The 12,143-nt window shown below is 41.0% G+C and overlaps 1 protein-coding gene across 1 annotated transcript in view; it reads left to right on the top strand.

Annotated features, from left to right (window-relative positions):
- Positions 1 to 12,143, top strand: part of LOC134532001 (protocadherin Fat 4) — a 153,318-nt gene that overhangs the window by 90,748 nt on the left and 50,427 nt on the right. Inside the window, exons 3-7 of the mRNA XM_063368123.1 lie at positions 2,298 to 2,384; positions 3,173 to 3,306; positions 7,883 to 7,948; positions 9,101 to 9,193; positions 11,429 to 11,536. Coding sequence (XP_063224193.1) covers positions 2,298 to 2,384; positions 3,173 to 3,306; positions 7,883 to 7,948; positions 9,101 to 9,193; positions 11,429 to 11,536 — 488 coding nt within the window. The remainder of the gene's footprint in view (positions 1 to 2,297; positions 2,385 to 3,172; positions 3,307 to 7,882; positions 7,949 to 9,100; positions 9,194 to 11,428; positions 11,537 to 12,143) is intronic.

Here is a 12,143-nt window from a genome sequence, read left to right as displayed (position 1 = left end):
CTCTAATTACCGAGACTGAGGCCTAGTTTTTTGAAGTAGTTATGGGCCCGTCCGCTAGATAGTAGTTTTCATAATATATTGCTGACATAATTACATTAATTTACTAGGAGAAGTAATGTATAAGCTATTATCAGGCAAACAAACCAGTGAAAATTCACTCTATTTAGGTAGCTGCTAATTTTGTGGTGTGTAATACAATGAGTTTTTGCACCTCCTACTCCTTTATTTATTACATGACGGTTTATTACAAAACATCATTGAGTATATTTTCACATGGAATAAATTAGTTTTGCGCCGCCAAGGAGATAACTCAATATAACCAAAAAAACGTATTAACTAAAAAAAAAATGTATGAGAACCTCTATTCCGATTTTTTATTTGCTGGTAGTTATGGGCCCGCCCAACAGATGTCGACACATGTCGCGCGAAACATGGTTTCAGTTTCCACTGAAAGAGTCGCACTTCTTTATTTCCCTCCGTTCTTCAATGACACGGATTCCTGGAAACGATGGAAACGTAACATAATGGCAACACATGAGATCACATTTCTAGTATCCGAAGTATTAATTTAATTTAAAAAAAAATATATTAAGCTACGAGATCATAGCACGGACAGAATGTACATGCATGATAGAAATAAATGTCGAAGTAATAATACAACACTAGATATTGTTGTACTTGAACCCATTTTTTAACGTATTTAGAACATAAACAAACATGGCCACCACCGCAGTCAAGTTCTCTACTTCTATTGGTCGGACGGAGCAACGTAAACTGTTCCGCGAGATTCGTCCGTTTTCCGTGTCATTGCAAAACCTGGCCTAAGGCTGGGTTTATAAACTCAGCGAGAAACGCAAGAGCGCAAAAAAAAAAGTTCAACAATCACATTTTTAGAGAAACCTGTTTAGAAACCACGAAAGACGCATTAACGCAACGCACTTATTGTCCCAACTTTCTTTGCGTTTTGGCTTGCGTTTCTGACGGACCCATTTTAAGAGAAGTGTTTTCAAAAACATTGTAAGACGCAAACGTCATGTGTTTAGAAAGTAGCCCACGATGTAATACGCCATGTTCACGCTTGTTAAACTTTCACACACTGAAAGAAAATAACTTTTGAAAATCAAATGAATCAATTCCTTTGTTTTCGTGATATGAATCATTAAAAGAAATCCTTAGTATAAATATGTTTTATACTTTTTTACAATTTTAATTTGCAGGGTTTTCAATGTATTGTTATACTCCTTCACAATTCTGGCTACGGAACTGTGTGGGTGGCTCCTGCCTTGACAAAATGACTTACGATAATGGGTTAGCTCAAGGCCGGTATAATATATATGAATACATCAACACTGATGAAATCCATCTTCAAAGATTAATTCGCGTGTTACCGTGAGCAGTGTCACGTTCCTGGCAACATTTCACGCCAAGATAATTCTTGTTTGCACAGTTGCGGTTAGGACGAGGGAAAGACACAAACCCTCGTACCCGCAAGGTGACGGGGAAGGGTCGGTGAATCACCGACGGCTCTGTCGCGGAACGGAGCGAGACGCGGAGACTTGAACGCACAAACAAGACAGTAACCCTGTGACACAGTCATCGCACGACGCCAGCAGCGGCCATTGTTGGAGGCGCGCGGGCGTGAGACGGTGCACAATGGGCCGGCAGGTCCTTCATTGTCCGCCGACTGTACGCATTGCACGCATCTCAACTGTAAAAAAAAAATTAATCTATTTCTCTAAATTATCACTCTTGTTTCAGTAGTTGATAGTATCTGGCTGCTGAGACAAGGGAGCTCGAATCGATTCCCAGCCGGTTCTAAGATTTTTCGCGTGTGGAAAAATTTCCTTCCTTTGTTTGGGACTGGGTGTTGTGCGCCCCTTATTAGAAATATCTGCAGAAGGCAATGAGAAACCACGACGGAATCACCTCACATCACCGATGACTGGGGATCCCAACCAGCCAGACGGTCGTTTAACCCGTCGTTTCCAAACAATACGAGCGGGTTCTCGCCAGCCGCAATCGATAGCTCATGACGCTTACTTGGTGAAGGTTTCTCAATGTTCCATTCCAACCACTGATATCAATGGAACCCCATTACCACATTTAATACTCTGTTATCCTAAGCCTTTATACTTAACAGTATGACTTTTAAGACCTTTAGAACTTATATTATTAATGTGTAACATCTTAGCTCTCGGTATACGGTTTAACATTTAGGGGGGGTTTGAGAAGCAAACGGGACGCGATGTCGTGGTCGCGCGCGGGTGTGTGACGTGTGTGGTGTCCCGGTGTTGCAGTGACCGACAGCAGGTGCTACCTGGAGAGCGGCGGCTCCGCTGAGAGCTTCTTCGTGTCCGAGGACCTGCCGGTGGGATCCGTCATAGGTACGTCCCGTCGTCTCGCACCACAGACGTAGGGCGTGTGGTTTCCACACGCTCTACAAAGTAAAACTTCTTGCTTATTATATTAAAAGGTATTGGAAACATAATTCTCTTTGGCTGAGATCGCAGATCAACCATATATTTATATATGCAATTATGCGAGCGCTAAATTATGCTATTGCGCAAGTATGCAAGTGTGAAAGTATGCAAACATGCGAGTGTGCTAGTGTGCAATTATGCTGCGTCATTTCTACATCTTTCCTGCTGACTCCTCCTCTACCGGTTCCCCCACCACGTACCTAACTATCCCCTCCTCTCCCAGTTCCCCCACCACGTACCTAACTGTTCCCCTCATGCGATCGGAATTTTCGTAATACTCTAAAATTGTAGTCTCCTCAGCAAAGAAGTTTAAATTCAAAAACTTATCTCAGGGCGCAACTCGCGCCACACATTATCTCTTAGGGCGGGTCCCTGTCTCCTTGGAGGAGGGCATGGAACCGAGCACACTGAGAAAAAGGTTTGTTTGAATCAAACAAATATTTGATTATATATGGCGAAACAAAAATATTTACTTGGTGGAGCTTAACCAAACTCGGTAAGTAACCAAAATGATTTTTTACACCTAACCAAACATACATTTGAGTTGACATGGGTGAACAGAATCTTTCCTACTACAAAATTTTTGTTTCAATCAACGAAATATATTTATTTCGCCGTATGCGAACAAATATTTTGTTGAGGCAAACGAACCTTTCTCTCAGCGGTGGCTGACACGCGGCGCTTGTCGGCAGGCTCGCTGCGCATCATCGGCGACCCCAGCGAGCTGACGGGCGACGTGGTGCTGAGGCTGAAGGAGGTGGACAGCCCGGTGCGCATCTACCCGGGCAGCAAGAACATCAGCCTGGCGCGCCGCCTGGACAAGGAGGTGAGCCGTCAGCGTCGCTGGCCCTGGCCTTGTGGCCCTCGGCATCTACCTGGAGCTCTCCCGGGGGACTTCACTGCGTGATCCGGTCTGACACTTAGATTCCGACAAAGATCCTGCTGATTTATAGAGACATGCATTATTCGCGGATTCATTTCGCGATAGGCTAGCATCAAAACAACTATACCTTCGTACCGCTTCTGCGATTGGCCCACATTTTATCCGGGGAACTGTGAGCCAATGGGAAACACTAAACCAAGAAAGTGCCGAATTACGGACAGCCTAGTTGAGACGTCTCACGCGTCAGTAGCCAATGAACAGGTGTCATTTCCGCGAGTTTTTAAAGGACTGTGGAGTATATCCTAGAGGTCAATGAATCCGTGAATTTTGCAGGTCTCTACTGATTTATGTTAAAAGAAACTTTGATTAATTACTACAGACCAAAAAAAATCTCGGGTTCAATGACCTCCAGGATAGACTCCAATATCCTCTACACACTCGGGCAAATGCCAACTGTTGATCGGCGGTTGACTTTGTGAGTCTTATCGACTGGGTGGCCTGTGATTCGACACTTCTATGAGTGAGGGTCTCTAATTGGCCATCAGTCCTCCAGATTAACAGTGAACCAATGACAGAAGCAGCACTAAGGTATAATTATTTGAATTTTAGCATAACACGAAATGAACCCGCGAATTTTTCAGGTCTCCATTAATTACGTTCACATTATTAGAGACCGGAAAAAATTCGCGGATTCGTTTCGAGACGGGCTGGAATCCAAACTCGTTTCGCTTGATGCTGCGTCGGTGATTGGGACCGCAATTTACCTGAAGGACTCTGAGCCAATGGCAAACACTCAACAAAAGAAGTATCGAATCATAAGAATCGCAGTAAACAGGTGTCCCGAGTCGGTAGCAAATGACCAGGCGATACAGTAGTTGCCCGAGTACATAGAGAATCGCGGAGTCAATATCCTAGTGGTCATTGAAACCGCGGATTTTTCCAGTCCCTACACATTATGCAACGAACACGTCTACAATCACGGCAGACGCAGGGGTAACAAAAATGCCGACGTGTTGCCCTGCTGGCCTGGTCTTAGAGCCGCCCCTTGATTCAGACCCCTGAATACAGGACCACGGAGCGGTATTTGTTTTTCACTGGAACATAGTGTGCATCGGCGTTCGGTATAAGTCTGGCTCGTGCATCTCGCATGTTGAGAAAGTCAACAATTTAAAAAAAAAAAAAAAAAAAAAAAAAAAAAAAAAATTATTTGAAATTTATAACCCTGAAACGTCGTAATTGTAAATTCCGTTTAGCGCACGGAATATCTCGTTACTGTATAGGAGTGAGTATTAATTTTTAATTTATAATGTGGTGTTTCGCGTAAATATTATTGCGTTTGTTTCACGCGGGTTTTACATTATGCACAACTGTGATAACCGACGGGTGGTTGGCAGCTCTGCGGTAATGCACTCGCATGCTTCACTTGACCTCGTGACCTCGCTGTGTACCAGAGCAATATGAACGGGTACAGTGTTTGGCCTCTGGCCTCTTCAAACTCTACTAAGCCAAGAAAACAGGCTGTGGAGATTAATCAGCTTCGTTACAAAAACAATATTTACCTGACATCAGTGCATTTTTGTTCACTTCATTACTGTCATTTTTTAATTTATGCCAGATTATTATATGATTCTAACATTCTTTTCCAACAGTGACAATCGGTACGTACGTGCTGTTTTTGGTTGAAACTTCCTTATAAACAGGTTTGATTGTTAATAGGAGTAGCACAACGTAAAGTGAAAGTTTTTATGAGTATTTAAATTACTAAAGTTATATTTAATGTAACCTACAAGGCAATTACATATAGGTTTATCAGGTGGATTCGGGCACGGTCTAAATAATTCCTGGCGTCATGCGAGAGAGGCGTGTTACGAGAGTGGCAAGCGGGACGAAATGAGAAGTAAGAGAAGGGAATACGTGAAAGGGGGGCGCAACCAAGGAGGTCGGAAAAACCTCCTCCCCTTCGGCTGATACAACCTCCTGAAAACGACTGGACGGTCGGAGCACGATAAACGTCACCCGACTGTGGCCGTGCGTTCACAACACCGCCGCAGATTCTGCCACAGCTACGAAACCCCAAACAAAACATGAGTTTGTCTCAGTGAAATGGGGCCGTGGGATAATTTGGGAATCTGTAAAAACTATTGGGCTCTATATTATTTTGGCATATTTTATAATATTAATGTTTGCATAATGTCATTAAAAAATACTTAAAGGGTTGATCGTATAGTGGCTATATTTCACTAGCAGTAGGTTAATTTGATAGGATAGTAAAAGTAATTATATATTGTATTTAATCGAACCAATTTTGCATCTTCTACTTAAAACACGTGTTTTCATTGCTAAGTAAGTTTAGGTTTACATTGCTTCCCGTAGACATTGTGGTAAAACGATAGAAGTAAGGAAGTGATTACTAGCCGCATCCTAAAGAGGGCATCAGCTGAAAACGTTAGGGACCACTGCCATTTTTGTAGGCACTTAAACATGAAAAATTTTTCCCTGCTTGGTTGTCCCCTTGTTAATCGCTTAAAAGATAATTAGCCTGTGCAGAAGTGTACACAGAATTAATTTGGGGGGGGGGGGGGGGTTGTTTATAGAGAGAGATTCGAGGCGTGTTTTTTTTATGGAATAAACCGTTTTGAAATAATAAAGTAGATTTATCTTAAGAATATTATTTTTCACGAATGCCTGAACCTTAATCTACATTTTTTTTTACATAATTTCTACAAATATTAAAGCACTTATCGTATCGTACAGCCAGTTTTTGAATTCCATCTTCATAGAAGTCTGCCGTCTAATTGGCATAGAAAACATTTCTTAGACTTGAGAAAACTCACCAGATAACGACGAAATCATTAAACGTCTGTACTCTTTCACTTTTTTTTATCAACTTTCTGTGCCAAATATTCAGTAATGACAGGTCACCCACTTCGTTCTTCATCATGAACATTGGTACGGCCATCTTTAACCCATTTCCATACCATTCCATCGGTCATGATGTTTTCTCCATACACTTCACTGATCTGACGATAAATTTCAGCCGCTGTCACGCCTTTAGCGCTGAGAAAACGAATCACAGCACGTTTTTCACAGTGGGCTGGATTCTCAATCGGCGGAGGCATTTTAAATACTCACAAACAACGGTCGAATGTTTCCGTAATGGCTTGCCAACAGACGCAGGTACACAGCACGCATGCGCAGAATTTCTACCGCAGCGCTGCAGCGGCCGAATTTCAAAACGGTACTTATTTACAAAAAAAACTCGTAGTAACTCTTTGCCTGCTGTTTGCTTTACAATTATTTCCTTTCGTTGGATAAGCGACTTGAAGTAACTTGCCGATGTGTATAATTGGTAGTGAATAGCCATCTGTAAAATTTCGAGACCAAACGATTTTGACCGTTAAAGAGAATACGATCGATAATGTACATTGTAAGCGTTGCAACTCGTTTGTACGACCAATGTAATGTTCGCACGCAATGTTATGAAAACTTAAAGTTAAAATCAAACAAAAGAAACTTAAGAATTACTTCAAACTTAAAAAAAAATCTGTTTGTATTTATATTTTAACGTTAGTAACATGTATTGAAAACAATGCAAACTTTCTTAAAATAAAAAGTTTTCAGTTTAAGAAAACCTCTAGCGTAGTGGATTATGTTTCAGCCAAAAAGAGACTCAGGCCTGCGAAACCTAACCACAACCTGGCGATACAGTCGCATTATCAATATAATGGTAAATATGCAGTTAGGCGATATTTGTTAAAAAAAATTTTAAATTTAGAAAATACTTTTATTCTATGATTTTTAACTTCCTCTTTTCATAAAACCCGGCGGAGATAAGCAATTACTAATACTTCAGGAGTTATCGCCGTTCTTATTTTGCAATAGCCTACAAGACCTGTGCAATCATTCCACAGTCGTATTTTTTTTTTATTTTGCCGTGTGTTCGTGAATGCCTAATTAATTAAAATGATTGATTAGGTCAGGTCAGTTACATTATAAATTCTTTCAAACTAAGCGGTCATTAAAAATGATATGAATTAATTTTAATGGTTTAGTTTTAAACTATTTATAATGTAACTGACCTGACCTAACAAACCGGGACAAAGGATGAACAGTTGGAACTCACGTAATTTTTTTTTTACTTATTACTTACACAACAATATCCAAATAACAAATAAAACATTAAACATAAATAAAACATAAACAATAAAACATAAAATCGATACTCGTAAACAAGAAACAATATTTAACGCCGCATGAATACACAGGTATTGTGATGAAAATTAAAAAAATTCTATATCTCTTAAAGTATTTGGAATTTCTTATCTCCGCCAGGTTAAATGAAAAGAGGAAGTTAAAGCGCATAGAATAAAAGTATTTTCGGAATAAAAAAAAAACACATATTTACCAATATAATTACAACTGAAATTTTCCTCGACGTAACGAGTTCAATTATTCCTTGATCCGCTTTATGCTCAGGCATTGATTCGCCGTAGAAAAGTGACTTGTTCTTTTGTTTCAGGGTATAGAAGGTCCGGCCTCTGTGTACGTCAACGTCATATGCGACAGGAAGCGGACTGTGGACCCGGTAAGCCCTTCAGATACTCCTAGTGTGAGCACCACGCGAAACTAAGCGAATGCAGGGCAAAAATCAAATTTCAAATCTTTTTACTATAGCTACATCTTTACACTATAAAGTTTTGTTTGTTTACACGGGCATACTAGCAGTCATTGCTCTTTTGCCAAAAAAATTAAAGTGGTTGTATAATTTAATTTACATTTCGTAACACATTATACTAAAATAAAAGGAAAAATTTTAAAAATTGGGCGAGAACATTATTATCGTTTTAATTTTGTTTGAAAAAAGGTTCATCGCTACTGCTGGCTACATTGACAATTATCAAAGTTAAGTTTAAAACTGGAACAATGAAATGTGACATTTTATGGTAAATAAATATAGGTCTATGTAATCAGTTAATTTTAATATATTTTTTTAATATTTTGTTTTTATAGTCGCACGATAAGTGGAGGCGATGACTCATCAGAGCGAAACGAAGAGTGCGAGTCTCTGTAGTGTGTTCCCTGGGTGGGAGGCAGGGGGAAGGACTGAATAAAGTCGAGACTCAGACACCTCCCCGAACTCCTGTTAACGAGACAGGGGTTAAGCTGGGTTTACGATTGATTTCCTTAAGAATTATAACTTAACATCGAGCACACGATTAAGTCAAAACTACATTTCCCAGTTTATGATTGACATAGAAGTCGTTAATTCTAACCAATCACAGCACAAAACACATGGTCAGCCATTGTTCGAAACGGAGAAGCAGGTTTGAAATAGGTTATTGACAAATGGGATATCTATTTTTCGAAATGGATGATGATTACAAATGACAAATATACGAATTATAACCCAAAATACTGCCTCGCTCGGTCCAATAATAAGACATAAACTTCCGGTTGAAAGGTTCCGGTTTGTTGTGATTGGTCGCTTCTCTTAAGTCTTAACGAAAAATATAAAATATAACCATTTCTGTTAAGTCTTAAGTCATCATATGGTTCGCACACGACCCGTCAAAATTCACACACGACAGTCATAAACCATTCCACTAGTTTACATAGAGTCATATGGTAAGTATCCGACTAAGTCTTAAGTCTTAATTCTTAATTTTCAATCGTAAACCCACCTTTACTTCACGGTATAGGTGTGTGCACACCCTTGAAGGTTTTTTTTCACCCGCAGGCCTTCGTGATCCCGGTGAACATCCGGGTGACTGACGCCAATGACAACGCCCCGCAGTTCGTGAACGCCCCATACATGCTCAACATCTCCGAGGTGAGCGCCCGCTTCGTCGCGGCTTCTGCGGGAGTTGTGGCTCCTCCATTAGGGACACGGGGTGCTCGTACAGTAGAGACCGGAAAAATTATCTAATCTAAGGCAGTATCCCCTCTGAGAGAAAACGATAATTAAGAGTTCCTGAACCGGAAGGCTTATGATTAGAGACCCGTGAATTTCGCGGGTTCAATGACCTCCAGGATAGACTCAAATATCCTCTACACACTCGGGCAAATGCCAACTGTTCATTGGCTGTTCACTTGTGAGTCGTCTCGACTGGGTGGCCTGTGATTCGACATTTCTATGAGTGAGGGTCTCTAATTGGCCCTCAGTCCTCCAGATTAACAGAGAACCAATGACAGAAGCAGCACTAAGGTATAATTATTTGAATTTTAGCATAACACGAAATGAATCCGCGAAATTCACGGGTCTCTACTTATGATGATTATACTAGGCGGTCCGTATGTGTTACGGCCGCTCACTATGCCCTTGTGAGCCACCAGAAGGATTCATTCGGCACAGCGTCCCTTTGTTTCCGGTGGTCAACCACGGGTATGAGATCTGGTGTGGGAACTCGAATCGTCTGCAGAATCCTCTGCATTTCTCAAGAAAAAACACGCGTGTTCATTGGGTACCAAATTGTGAGGCGTCTCCGCTGGGTAGCTTGTGATTTCGACGCTTCTTTGGTCGATGGTCTCTCATTGGCCCAGAGAGCTCCAGTTAAACTGCGAGCCAATAGCAGAACCAGCAGAATTGTACACATGTTTGAATTTCAGCCTATCACGAGATGAATCCGCGAATTTTTCCGGTCTCTACGTTATACGTCAAGAGGTGAGGGAACGCTAGAGTACTTGACAAGCATTAACATCACCTGTTGAATTTCGTCTTTGGGTCCGTATGTTCGCTGTTTGTTCCATGTCTTCTTATCTTTTCATTTTTTGATTTTTTTTTTTCCCATGACAAAACAGTTCAAAACTGCAATGGCGCATGTCCAAAGAATTGCACTGAATACACGAACCCCACATCACGACAACTGCTCAGAACTGCGGCTGCCAACAATGACGCAGGCTTCACAACGCGTCTTTGCTGGATAAAGTTCTCGGTGAAATCTCTGTGCTTCCCTCGCTCTGTCGCCGGCAAGCCCGCGATAGTGATGGAGGTCGGCCTTCCCTCGACTCCCGCGCGCTCACATCTCTTTGAACGGCCACAGCACAAGTAAACTTGTTCAAATTGCCCTGAACCGTTCGCTGGAAAGCGCCCTCTAGTGCTTCGCCGGTTGAGTTCTGAGTTTGCAGCACCGGCTAAATGGTGACTTTTGCTTGTCTAGTTTGAATTATTATAGCACTCACTCCCTACCTAACGTGTAGAACCACGTATTGTTTTGTCGTTAAGATTTTCTCACAGACGTTATTTCCAACCGTGTTTTATGTGTCTCCACGTCAGGGCTAATGCTCATCAGTTTTCTTATACAGCCTCATTTTGGAAATGTTTCTTGTAAATAAATAACCAAATAGCGGGGAAGCCGAGGTTATTACGTTACCGTTGGCTCGTCAAACCTGGAGTTGGTTTGTGTAAATTTCATCTATCTTAACATAAATATATGTATATACCTAACTAAACACAGCTATATTGATGAATTCCACTTTTTAATGCGTTTCTGAACATCAAAACATTTATAAAGGATTTTAATATGTTTTTTGTTTCAGATATGATTTACTTGTTTGGTTCACTGAACATTTCGTTATTTCTAAAATAGCACACAATTTTCTTTAGGCGTAGTCTGGACACCTATTCCAACCAGAGATTAAAGAAAGTTACAGATGGAGCATAAACACAGTTTGTTGGTATCTCTGCTGAAGCCAGGGGACGCAAGGGGGAAGCAGGTCGCCGCCATATTGTGACATGAAGAAAATTGCATTTTCTCATAAGTGATGTCAGTATGGTGGTGGAAAAGTGCATGAATATTAAACAAATAAAGACTGTTGACTCGAGAAAAATGATTGTGTACAAGAGTATGTAGTACACTACATTTCTATATACTATATAAACAAATGGCCGCCATCTTCTTACGTGAACAAACTGGCCAGAGTGCTTAGAGCTTAATATGATCCATCTGTAACTTTCTCTAATCTCTTATACCAACTGACCAAAGTGTTCAGAGATGAAGTCCCGGTGAGATGGCGGGCGGGGCCGATGCAAGATGGCGGGCGATAGCGACAGTGTTTTGTTTTGCAGGTGACGGTGGTGGGCACGAGGGTGCTGCAGGGCATCCAAGCCGTAGACGCCGATCAGCAGGGGCCTTACTCCACCGTCCAGTACTCCGTCCTGCCCGGCAAACATGCGGTGACTACACACACACACGATTCCTTACACGGACACACACACTTCAAAAATTAAAAAATTAAAATAGGGAAGCCTACAACTCACGTAGTTTCGGTTCCCTGCAAGAATTTCCGAAGATTTCCCTTCTTCACCTTTTATAACTTTTTTTAACATTCGTTTGTTTTAAGATTTACTTGGTAAGAGCATCTTCCGTTACGTCACCCACTGTCAATCAGATGGCACGGAAAATTCCATCCGTCCGTCAAAACTTTACCAACCCTTCACTTTCTATGGCCAGACGGATGAAATCATAACCTCCAAAATGTCTGAAAGGAGTTGCCTTTGTTGAAACATGTTTTTTTTAAAATTCTTTATTTGTTTATCAGCTTCCAAATTGTGTTTTCAACTTGCGTTCGAACACGTTTTAATGTTTGATATTTGAAACAAAAATCGACCGAGGTGGAAAAGTGTTATTAATCACGTACGTTAAATCTAGAATTAGCTGTTTAAATAAATATTAGGCTGGAAAAAAAATATTCTTAAACGACTTTTAAATGCCTAGCTTACATGATCGACAAACCAATAAACCATTAAAAAGAGCAATTTTCTCAAAATTCTAAGCCGTCTA

Source organism: Bacillus rossius, chromosome 5 (genome assembly GCF_032445375.1).
Source record: "Bacillus rossius redtenbacheri isolate Brsri chromosome 5, Brsri_v3, whole genome shotgun sequence".
Classification (NCBI taxonomy): domain Eukaryota; kingdom Metazoa; phylum Arthropoda; class Insecta; order Phasmatodea; family Bacillidae; genus Bacillus; species Bacillus rossius.
The sequence above is the reverse complement of the archived record's forward strand: the minus strand, read 5'-3'. Positions and strand labels throughout refer to the sequence as shown.